We start from the raw sequence: 12,498 nt of genomic DNA, 5'->3' as shown, positions 1-12,498 counted from the left end.
TTGGGGCAAATTCACTAACCTCCGAAAATTCACCAGCGACAGCTTTGCTCACAGCACAACACTTCGCCAGTTGTAGATTTGCCAGGACAGCGCTAATTCACTAAAATCCAAGGGCGCCAACTGCTGGCAAAGTTGTGCTAGCGTTACTGCGCAAATTGAATCAAAGTTGCGCTAGCGTTGCCTAATTTGCATACGGTGGGAAGGGAAGTTAAAGTTGAATGGACGTATATGTTGCAGCAAATGCATTACACTACACAAGCCTGGGAAACCTTAATAAGATAAAATAAAGTTGTTATATTGCCATACACATGAGACCAGTGTATAGTTTATGTGCCATATGTTAGGAAATGTAGGGGGGAAGCTGGGTACCCCCTCTTTTTCAGCCTATCACCCTGAAAAAGGAAAAGACGCTAGCTTTTTTTGGGAAAATGTTCAACTATTTTTTGAAGAAGTCCTATCTACTCTATCGCCTGGTCTGAGGTGGTGAAGGCAATTCTGGCGCAAGAGGTAATGTTCAGTAAAATCCGCATCTTAGTGAATTTGCGTAGTTACATCCATTCGCCAGAGCACAACTTTGCCAGGCATTAGGTAGCGAAGTACCGCTAGAGCAGGGGTGTCCAAACTTTTTGCAACGAGGGCCAGATTTGGTGAGGTGAAATTGTGTGGGGGCCGACCATTTAGCCCGACATTCTTCGAACCATTAACACCATTTAACGCATTTAAACAAGGAAACATGTAGCCGTAGTGGTAATATTTGGGCACATAAGTGAAATGATCTGCCACTTGGTCTATATTGCTGTCTGTGTGCTGAAGGTGTTAGTAATAGACACTTACTGGCACGTAGTGACGCGCTGCTCTTGCATACTTCTCTAGTGCTGAAGGTGCTATAGACATTCTGACGTGACAGTACAGTAAACTAAAGACGTATGCGAGAGTGATGCGTCACTACGTTCCAGTACGTGTCTATTGCTAACACCTTCAGCACACAGACAGCAGTATAGACCAAGTGGCAGATCATTTCACTTATGTGCCCAAATATTATTGCTACATCTACGTGATTCCTGATTGAACTATGCTGGCGAGCCGCATTATTATTAATTTCATGATGGAGGCTGAAGGCCAGTGTAAATTTGATAAAGGGCCGCACTTTGGATACGCCTGATCTACGTGATTCCTGATGAAACTATGCTGGCGGGCTGCATTATTATTAATTTCATGATGGAGGCTGAAGGCCAGTGTAAATTTGATAAAGGGCCGCACTTTGGATATGGCCGATCTAAGTGATTCCTGATCGAACTATGATGGCTGGCTGCATTATTATTAATTTCATGATGGAGGCTGAGGGCCAGTGTAAATTTGATAAAGGGCTGCAATTGTCCCGTGGGCTGCACTTTGGACATGCCTGATTAACATGATTCCTGATCGAACTATGCTGGCGGGCCGCATTATTATAAATTTCATGATGGAGGCTGAGGGCCAGTGTAAATTTGATAAAGGGCCGCAATTGGACGGTGGGCTACACTTTGGACATGCCTGATCTACGTGATTCCTGATCGAACTATGCTGGCGGGCCGCATTATTATTAATTTCATGATGGAGGCTGAGGGCCAGTGTAAATTTGATAAAGGGCTGCAATTGTCCCGTGGGCTGCACTTTGGACATGCCTGATTAACGTGATTCCTGATCGAACTATGCTGGCGGGTCGCATTATTATAAATTTCATGATGGAGGCTGAGTGCCAGTGTAAATTTGATTAAGGGCCGCAATTGGCCGTGGGCCACACTTTGGACATGCCTGATCTATGTGATTCCTGATCGAACTATGCTGGCGAGCCGCATTATTATTAATTTCATGATGGAGGCTGAAAGCCAGTGTAAATTTGATAAAGGGCCGCACTTTGGACATGCCTGATCTACGTGATTCCTGATCGAACTATACTGGCGGGTCAAATTATTATTAATTTCATGATGGAGGCTGAGGGCCATTGTAAATTTGATAAAGGGCCGCAATTGGCCCGTGGGCTACACTTTGGACATGCCTGATCTACGTGATTCCTGATCGAACTATGCTGGCGGGCCACATTATTATTAATTTCATGATGGAGGCTGAGGGTCAGTGTAAATTTGATAAAGGGCCGCAATTGGACGGTGGGCTACACTTTGGACATGCCTGATCTACGTGATTCCTGATTGAACTATGCTGGCGGGCCGCATTATTATTAATTTCATGATGGAGGCTGAGGGCCAGTGTAAATTTGATAAAGGGCTGCAATTGTCCCGTGGGCTGCACTTTGGACATGCCTGATTAACGTGATTCCTGATCGAACTATGCTGGCGGGCCGCATTATTATTAATTTCATGATGGAGGCTGAAAGCCAGTGTAAATTTGATAAAGGGCCGCACTTTGGACATGCCTGATCTACGTGATTCCTGATCGAACTATGCTGGCGGGTCAAATTATTATTAATTTCATGATGGAGGCTGAGGGCCATTGTAAATTTGATAAAGGGCCGCAATTGGCCCGTGGGCTACACTTTGGACATGCCTGATCTACGTGATTCCTGATCGAACTATGCTGGCTGGCCGCATTATTATTAATTTCATGATGGAGGCTGAGGGCCAGTGTAAATTTGATAAAGGGCCGCACTTTGGACATGCCTGATCTACGTGATTCCTGATCGAACTATGCTGGCGGGCCGCATTATTATAAATTTCATGATGGAGGCTGAGGGCCAGTGTAAATTTCATAAAGGGCCGCACTTTGGACATGCCTGCGCTAGAGTCTATCTCCTTCGGTAGCGAAGTTACGCCATCAACTGTTAGTAAATCTGCGAAGTAGTGAGTATCTAAATTTTTGCCCTCCTTAGTCACTTGGCACTTTACTAAACTTGCCCCTATGTTTGCAATTTAGGTTGGGTCCATGCCCTGACTAGAAAACTTAATTGTCCACATGTAAGCTGATATTCTGCCGAACACTACAGTGACTCGAGTAGAATATAGTTTATATTTGTCTTCTACTATGGTAAACAGAGACTAAAATTAGAGCTAGGTGTCCGCTTTGTGTATAAGCTTAGCCCACATATTGATGCTCTTTCCAAGAGCCACAGCAGAGACTACGCTACCCATGATGCCCCGCGCTGCGCACGCTGGGCGTGTTGATGTCAGGTTCCCGCCCACCTGACTGCTGCTGGCAGGGAAGGCTGACTGTGCCCGGAGGATGGAGCAGCTGAGCGGCCGCTAGTAGTCAAGCTTCTCGGCATGGAGGTAGAGACGGGCACAAACGGGCTCATGGATTCCACTGGTGAGTGGCACAATGGGTGTGACGGTGGAGAAGGCAGGGGATGCTGTAACCTATAGGAGTTGCGTTATTATTGGAATTACAGGTACTGGGAGGTGTGACATGAGAGTCACTGTACTGAACTTATACTATTCCTACTGTCCATTCTATACCTGTGTGTGCAGCACTCACACCACTCATCCCAATCCTACAAAGGAAGGGAAATCCCAAAATACATTTTTTTGCCTAATGAAAAAAAAAAAAAAATTTATTAATAACAATTTTTCCAGTGTTTTTCAAAGTTTTTTTTTTTTTTTTTTTAGGAAAGCTGCTTAGAATGATCATTTTCTTTTATTGCGCATGATGTTCATTTTGGATTAGTGTGGGTCTTTATTTGAAATATTTATTATCACCGATTTCATAGAAGCATCAAACAAATGCATATGGGTTTTTTTTTTAATAGTTTTAAATAGGCATACGGCTTGGTTTGTTGGGATAACTGTTAGTATGATGTAGAGAGGCATATTCTGAGACAATTTGCAATCGCTTTTCATTTTTTAGCATTTTTGGTTTTTGAGTTATTTAGCTTTTTATTCAGCAATTTCCTATTCCAGCAATCTGGTTGCTAGGGTCCAAATGACCCTAGCAACCATGTATTGGTTTAAATAACAGACTGGAATATGAATAGAAGAGGGTCTGTATAGAAGGATCCGTAATAAAAAGTAACGATACATTTGTAGCCTTACGGAGCATTTGTTTTTTTTATAAGGGATCAGCAACGCCCATTTGAAAGCTGTAAAGAGTCAGAAGAAAAAGGCAAATCTCTATAAAAAATAAATAATGAAAATCAATTGAAAAGTTGCTTAGAATTGGCCATTCTATAACATAATAAAAGCTACCTCAAAGGTGAACCATCATTGAAATACAGTAGAACCCCCATTTTACATCCCCTGATTTTAAGTTTCCCCTTATTGTTTGTTGCTTTGCGGCCCCACCTATATATTATGCATAATACATTTCCCTGATTTTACACTTTCCTGGACTTTACGCCATTTTTTTCTGTTCCCCTGAAAAAAACAAACCGGGGGTTCTTCTGTACATTAAAAATGGGTATATTTATTAAAATTGGTATAATGTTTACTGAGCAGAATACTTGGTACTGGGCACCATCAGTATAACATTTGGAATTATGTTTCTTTTATTGCACAAGAAAGTTCTTTGTTATTCCTACAATGTTCCTAAAATGTTCCTTTAAGTGAGGGGAAGCAAATAGGGATCGCGCCGAGGGAATTAAGGGGGTCATATCAATTTAATATAATGGATAAGCATAGGCATTATAAAGAATAGTATGTATCAGACATTAAGGGGCACATTTACTATTGGTCGAATATCGAGAGTTAATTTGCCGCAATTCCTGCGATCGAACAATCGAAGGAAAAATCGTTCGATCGATGGATTAAAATCCTTTGAATCGTTCGATTCAAACGATTTTAATCCATCAATCAAACGATTTTCCTTCAATCCCAAATTGGCTAGAAAGCCTATGAGGACCTTCTCCATAGGCTAACATTGATGCTCAGTAGGTTTTAGGTGGCGAAGTAGGTGGTCAAAGTTTTTTTTAAAGAGACAGTACTTTGACTATCGAATGGTCGAATAGTTAAACGATTTATAGTTCGATTTGTTCGATTCGAAGTCGTAGTGGGAGGTCGAAGTAGCCAATTCAATGGTTGAAGTAGCCAAAAAAATACTTTGAAATTCGAAGTATTTTTTATTCTATTCCTTCACTCGAGCTAAGTAAATGTGCCCCTAATAGATGAGGAATGTCGGAAGTGGGAAATGGCAATGACGGTGTTTAAGTACAATAATGGATGATTGTAACTGTTGGATATAGGGAAGGGCTGTTACAAGGATGAGTGATGCCATATGGATTTATAGGGAATTCTGAGTGATAGTGAGGGTAATGGCAGTGGTCCTTATTCATTAGTGGTATGAAAAATGAAAGTGCTTTGTTAGGAGCTCAGGGACTGATAAAGTAGGTGTGTGACTGCTCCAGGAGAGGTCTAAATCATGGTACTTGTAAGCGCAGAGTCTTGGTTATACGGAACAGGAGAATTAAGGAGAACCGGCGACACCGGACCGGGTCTTTTGAGAGCTTAAGTGTTAGAGGAACCTGTTTATGCAGTGGTATATATAGAGAATATCTTAACAAGACACTTTTTATGCTGTGGCATTTTGTATAATTGAATTGGAATGTCTTCCTGCGACAGTTCATAATCTGTAGGCAGGGTTTTTTTTTTATTTGTTCGAAGCTGTGCTTCTCAACCAAGGTCTATGAGATGATTCTGCGAGAGATTTGATTTTAGCAACATTAGAGCCACAGGTTGCTCATACATATCAGGTCGGGGATCTGTAACCTAGAATGCTTGTGACCTGGGCTGTTTGGGGCTGCGTGCTATAACCATTTCTCCTTGCTTGGTTATCCCAAGTACAAAGGACAGAGAATAATTGATACAAAAATTAGAAATGGTTTAGGGCACTGTTAAAAAATGCAGTTGGAGTATTTTGGTTAAAAGGTTTTCAGATAAGACTCCCTACCTGTACCTGTTTATGTGTTATGTCTGCCCTTTTATAAGCATATACAGTGGAACCTCAATTTTACATCCCCTGATTTTAAGTTTCCCTTCATTTTACATTGTTGTTTTGTGGTCCCACGTATATATTATGTATAATACATTTCCCTGATTTTAAATTTTCCTGGATTTTACACCATTTTTTTCTGGCCCCCTGAAAACCTTAAAATGGGGGTTCTACTGTATATGGCTTGTTAGACTGGACTTAACACATCACGACTTATTAACTTCACTTAGGGGCACATTTACTAACCATCGAATTTGATACTTTGATAGTGGAAGTATTTTTTCGATCGAAAAACGGCCGTTTTCATTTGAAGTAAAAATCGTTTGATCGATCGATTAAATCGTTCGAATCGAACGATTTTACAAAAAAAAAAACGTGACTTCTAAAAACTTAGCCAAATACTGGCTATAGGTTCCAGGAGGTCCCTATAGGCTAACATAGCAATTCGGCAGGTTTAAGGTGGTGAAGATTTGAAATCAAACTTTTTTAAAGAGACAGTACTTCGATTTTCGAATGGTTGAATATTCAAAGTTTTTTCAATTCAATTAGAATTTTGGCCTATTCGATGGTTGAAGTACCCAAAAATTTGTTTGAATTTCGAAGTTTTTGAATTTGAAAATTCACTTCAAATTCACTTCAACCCTTAGTAAATGGGCCCCTTAATTGTCATTGTTTTTGATTTACACAATTACAGCTGCACTTGGCCGTTAAAAAAAAAAAAATGCTTATAATTACATTGTGAGATTTGGCAAAAGTGGGATCAGCAGTGGGGGGTAGTTTGAATTCACCTTTTCACTGACTTCCAGTTGTCAAAAGGCAAACACAGATTCTGCAAATAAATAATCTTAGATGCCCTACAGTCTTGTGTCCATGTGAGAAAAGGTATGTAATGGTAGCATTCCGTGTGTTTATATAAATATCTAACTTGTTTTGAATGTTTTAAAAATTCTAAGTAAAAATAAAAATCGAATTCCTAGCTATTAACTAGGGAATAGTCTAAATTCGATTTGAATTTGAAAAAAAATGTGAAAATTAGAATATCGAATGTATGAGTGAAGACCATTGCACATTTGCAATAGATAATGTATTATTGTATGAAATTTTTATTAAAGGATCTCCCCTCCCCCCCCAAAAATTCATTTTTGCATATGAAAGAGAATGGAATTCTATGGGGCAAATTCACTAACCGGCGAAAATTTGCCAGCGACGGCTTCGTCACAATTGCCACACTTCGCCAGATGAAACTTCGCTCAGGCAACGCTAATTCACTAAGTTCTGAAGTTTTGTAATGTTGCGCTAGTGTTAATTCAGCTAGTAAAGCGAAGTTGCGATAGCGTTGGCTAATTTGCATATGGCAGGGAAATTAAATTTCAATGGACGTATATGTTGCAGCAAATACATTACATTACACAAGCCCAGGGAACCTTAATAAAAGAAAATTGTTGTTATATTGCCCTACACATGAGCTCAGTGTATAGTTTATGTGCCATATGTTAGGAAAAGTAGGGGGGAAGCCGGTTACCCTTAAAAAAAAATTTACGATCTTTATCACCCTAAAAAAATGAAAAGACGCCAAAATTTCAAGTAAGTCATATCTACTTCATTGCTCTTTGACTGGTCTGAGGTGGCGAAGGCAATTCTGGCGATAGAGGTAATGGTCAGTAAAATCAAAAACGTAGTGAATTTGCGTAGTTACGTTCTTTCGCCAGAGCGAAAATTCGCCTGTCAAAGTTGCGCCAGAGTCTATCTCCTTCGCTAGCGAAATTACGCCAGCAACCATTAGTAAATCGGCGAAGTGACAAAATGACCTCACGCTGTGGAATTTTCGCCAGCCTTAGCCACTTCGCCCTTTAATAAATTTGCCCCATGGGTGTTAATTAAAAATGTCCCAGGATTTTTATTTGCGAATGTAATTGCTATTGAAAGTAGTATTAGGGTAGGACTACGCGGATGTTTTCTGACGCGCTGCAACAAAATGGTAAGAGATAGAAATGTCAAATGAAGTCGCAGCGTTGATCCGACGCGCCACGACTGTCGGATGCAGACGCAGCGTGCAGCATCCGACAGTCGTGACGGATCAACGCTGCAACCTCATACGACAATGCATTCACTTACCTTATTTCCATCGCATTCGATTTGACGCCTGAGTTTTGTCGCAGCGTGTCGGATCGCGCCGAAAACGTCCTTGTAGTCCTACCCTTAGTCCAATCACTTATATTCCCTGGCTCTGACTCCTGCAACAATATAGCTGATTAGCAGACCTGGTGGAGAAATGACTTCTGCTAAATTGCTTCAACTGTCAGAACCAAAGAACAGAAATGTGATAAAGATTCTATTGCAATTTAAAAATAACTTTCGAAACTATAGCTGAATGTATAAATATTGCAGAGATAATTGGAATTATGTGTTCTTTTATTTTAAAGCTACAAAGAAACTATTTTCTGTAGCCCCAGATTTGTATCTCCTGATAATCCGACACTGTGTATCACTCATTAAAGATTCTGTTTTTCTTTTAAATTCAGATCCTTTCTGCTGGTTGAGTGTGTAAAAAGGATATTTTTATTGGTGATGTGTGCAAAGCTTTGTGGGTGTCGTAAAAGGTGAACTTTTGAACTTGGACAGATCCTGGAGCAATTAGCTAAAGCAATAGAACGGGGCTTCGTTATACAAAGGGTAATGCACTCCCAGAGATGTAACAGTGCCACTGCTTATTTATTTGTTTGTCTTGGAATGGAATTGACATTTCTCCTTTATATACAACGCCATGATATCTCTCAAGAAAGTTGTGTTTAAAAAAAATCCGTTTTAATCTCTGCTTTCCTATAAGATGTGGCCAGTTTATTGCTGCCATTATAATCATAATAATATTAATAAACATTGGGGACAAATATATAATTGTGAATGATAAATGAAGGCATATTTAGCAATTTTCAAGTTCCAGAAAAAAACACATTGAAAAAAAAAAATGGCAAAACTCACCCAGCTTTTTTTCTGCAGCCATGTTTCATCGCGCGTTCTTAGCATGAGCATATTTAGGAGGAAAAAAAAATCAGAGCAGTTATGGTCACATTTAACGGCGGAAAAAAATTGCACGAAAACTCGGTTGATACATTTTTAATGAAGCTGAAAATGCTGAATGGTTTTAAAAACTGTTACGCTAATAAATAAAATACATTTGAGACAATATCTATTGAGTTCCATAGCTAAAAAAAAGTTGGCTTATTTTCTTAAATAAATTATGACTTTTCCAGTATATTCCCATTTGTATTTTGTACCCCATGTTTTTTCTCAAATCACCAAAAATCCCACATTATCGAATGCTGATAAATCTGCCCCATAGAGTTGAACTTGGATATTATATTTTACAGATATTTACACCTAAAATGAAGTCAGACTCTTTCCTGAACTTTATTGTTTACTTTAGTTCTCCTGCAAACGGTGCATTTACAGTAACAATGTTGTAGGTTACATTTGATGGATGGATGTAAAACAAATGATTATTAAAAAAGAAAAAGTTGCAAATAGCGAATTACTTTCTATGGGTTTACACCATATAAACATCTAAAAAAAAAGCTAAAGCTCTAAATGACTGGTGTGAACTATGACTCGGATTGAGGGTCCACAATAATGAGATATTAATGTTCACACATGACTAAAATATATTACGGGGCCCATTTACTAAGGGTCAAAGTGAATTTTCACCATCGAATAGGCCAAATTCAACTTCGATTCGAATTGAAAATACTTCACAAATTCGACCAATCGAAAATCAAAGTACTGTCTCTGTAAAAAAACTTTGACACTTCGCCTCCTTAAACCTGCCGAATTGCTATGTTAGCCTATGGGGACCTCCTAGAACCCACAGCCAGTATTTGGCTAAGTTTTGAGAAGTCAAAGGATTTTTTTGTAAAATCGTACAATTAAATCGAACTACGATCGTACTATCTTAAAAATCATTCAACTTCGAATGTCGGACTACCCTATTCGATGGTCGAAGTTTTTTTCACTTCGAAATTCGACCCTTGATAAATCTGCCCCTATATGTCAGATTTACTCTAGTTATAGAATTGTTTCCTTGATCATTCTAAAGCACTTTTATAAATGCGGAATGACTTAATTCAGCATGCCACTAGTGATGGATTTATTGGAAATAATAAATAATTGGAGTCACTGTAGTTGTATTTTAAAGTGCCGATGCAATTTTTGTGCACATCTTGTGTAGGTAAGAAGTATATTTGAACGAGGATTGGAAGAATATGATATTGTCAACTCTCTAAAACTTTAATGGCGAACAGTATTGACATTTTAACCGCTCCTTAATAATGTATCCTTTTTGATTAATGTCCGTCAAAAAGGCAATTGATGGGAAAGCCGCAAACAAAAGCTAGTTGTGGAAATTGGGATTATTGCAAAATCCCCTTTCAAATGTCGGCTATGAGCAATGACCCCGGTGAGTCATTAATTCCTGGAACCTTGTAATTTGAGGATGTGTTTGAAGTATTACAAACCCTTGAAATGGATCTTTGAAACGGTATCAACACTGTCAGAAAACTTTAATGGGCTGAGAAATAGATTATATATCAGTGTAATATGATAAAATTACAGCACCCAGGAAAATTAAACATGCTTTGTAAAGCCTATAAAACCATTCCCACGTTTATGCATGTATATAAAACCTATTCCCCTAACACTGAGCCTTTCAGGGCGATCAATCAAATAGTCTAGTTAAATGTACAACATAAATTGCTTTGTGTTTTCTACTGGTATATGAAATCTGATAGTATAGCAAACTAAAAATATATACTTCTTTCTTAATCAAATTTAAATGTATTTTAGTTTTTATAACAAATTTGATTTTAAAGTGAACAAATAAACTATGCTAAGAGGAAATGTGACGGTGTTTGGTTAGAATGGATTTGCCCAGTGTTGAAATAACAGGAAGACATTTAAATGAGGTTGATGGATAATTGTAAGTAAATGTCATTTTGCAAGCTCTTTAAGCTCATCTCATTGAATTTGAGAGCTGAATCTAGAAAATAATTTTCTTGCCAATATAACTTGCAAGTATTTTCAAGTCAATTTTATTTTAAAGATTTTGATTTGTTTACCTCTCTTCTAAAGTAGTTGCTAGGGGCAAGGAGATTGTGAGGCTATATTTTATTTAGTTTACATTTCTTACAGTATCATTCTTTGTGGGACCATTTCAAATTATCTTTCCTTCTTTCATTCAAGCCACTGGTTGGTAGGGTGAAGTACCCTAGTGACACTATGGGAGTTATTTATAAAAGTCTGAATTTATCTCAGGATTTTCTGCCACAAACTCCATCAAATCTGCTCTGTTTTTTTACAATTATTTATATTTACATTTTCCCGAAAATTTGCTTTGCAGGGGAAAATAAAATCAGATTTTCGCGATTTTTTTTTTTTTTTATGTTTCATCCGAATTTCACGATTTCTTATGCTTCTTGCTCGAAAACTCCAAAATCTTCGGGGTATTGCCCAAAACCCAACGCACATGAAAAAATAATTGGGACTTCTCCCATTGACTTATATGCAACATTGACAGGTCTAAAATGCCAGATTTCCAGATTTCCAGATTCTGACTTTTCCATCCCCGGGTTTAATACATTTGTGATTTTTTAAAAGTTTGATTTTATAAGAAAGTTTTTTTCCGAGTTGAGTAAATAACCCCCTATGTATTAGCCTTAATTCTACATTCATTGCAAGGCAATGTAGGTACAAATATTATGTGTATGTTATTTCTTTTTTTCTTCTGTGCACACTTTGTACACCGAATATACCTTCCCATCTATATATATATATATATATATAATATATATATATATATATATATATATATATATATATATATATATATATAATAGTTTCTGTTGTTGTTATTGCCTTGACCAAGACATTCTGGGGCAGATTTATCAAGGGTCTAATTTTGAGGGTTAAGAACCCCTCAAATTCGACCCTTGAAGTAAAATCCTTCGAATTCGAATATCGAATTCGAAGAATTTTAGCACAAATGGTTCAATCGAACGATCAAATAAAAATCGTTCGCTCAAACGATAAAATCCTTGTAATCAAACTATTCGAACGATTTTAAGCGATCGATCGAATGATTTTTATTCCATCATAAAAAGTGCCCAAAACCTGCAATGTCCCCATAGGCTAACATTCGATTCGGTAACTTTTATTTGGTGAAGTATTGAGTCGAAGGATTTTTTAAAGAGACAGTACTTCGATTATCGAATGGTCGAACGATTTTTACTTCGAATCGTTCGAATCATTCGATTCAATCAAATTCGATTGAATTCAACCAATTCGATGGTCGAAGTACCCAAAAAATTACTTTGAAATTCGAATATTTTTGGGTTTGAACTATTCACTCAAGCTTAGTAAATCTGCCCCTTTGTGTAAATGAGATCTACCATCACTGCTAGACGTCACAAAAGATGATGTTTTGCTTATGACACTTATGGAGAATGCCCCTACAGTGAATGCAAAGAGCGTGAGATGGGATGTTATTTATCAATGTAGTTTAATGTTTATAATATCCTGTAAATAATTTCATGTTTT

The 12,498-nt window shown here is 38.0% G+C and overlaps 1 protein-coding gene across 8 annotated transcripts in view; it reads left to right on the top strand.

Annotated features, from left to right (window-relative positions):
- The first annotated feature begins 3,078 nt into the window (after nucleotides 1–3,078).
- The window catches only part of nr6a1.L (nuclear receptor subfamily 6 group A member 1 L homeolog), a 169,325-nt gene continuing 159,905 nt past the window's right edge, over nucleotides 3,079–12,498 (top strand). For 6 of the 8 annotated variants that reach the window (XM_041572498.1, XM_041572499.1, XM_018229562.2 and 3 more), the window contains exon 1: nucleotides 3,243–3,300. In XM_041572498.1, the coding sequence (XP_041428432.1) occupies nucleotides 3,258–3,300 (43 nt within the window). In that variant the 5' untranslated portion in view covers nucleotides 3,243–3,257. Of the gene's footprint in view, nucleotides 3,301–12,498 lie in introns of all 8 variants that reach the window. The other 2 variants (XM_041572496.1, XM_018229561.2) reach the window with 2 other exon arrangements.

This window comes from Xenopus laevis, chromosome 8L (genome assembly GCF_017654675.1).
Source record: "Xenopus laevis strain J_2021 chromosome 8L, Xenopus_laevis_v10.1, whole genome shotgun sequence".
Lineage (NCBI taxonomy): Eukaryota > Metazoa > Chordata > Amphibia > Anura > Pipidae > Xenopus > Xenopus laevis.
Note: the sequence above shows the minus strand (reverse complement) of the source record. Positions and strands in the feature narration are given on the sequence as shown.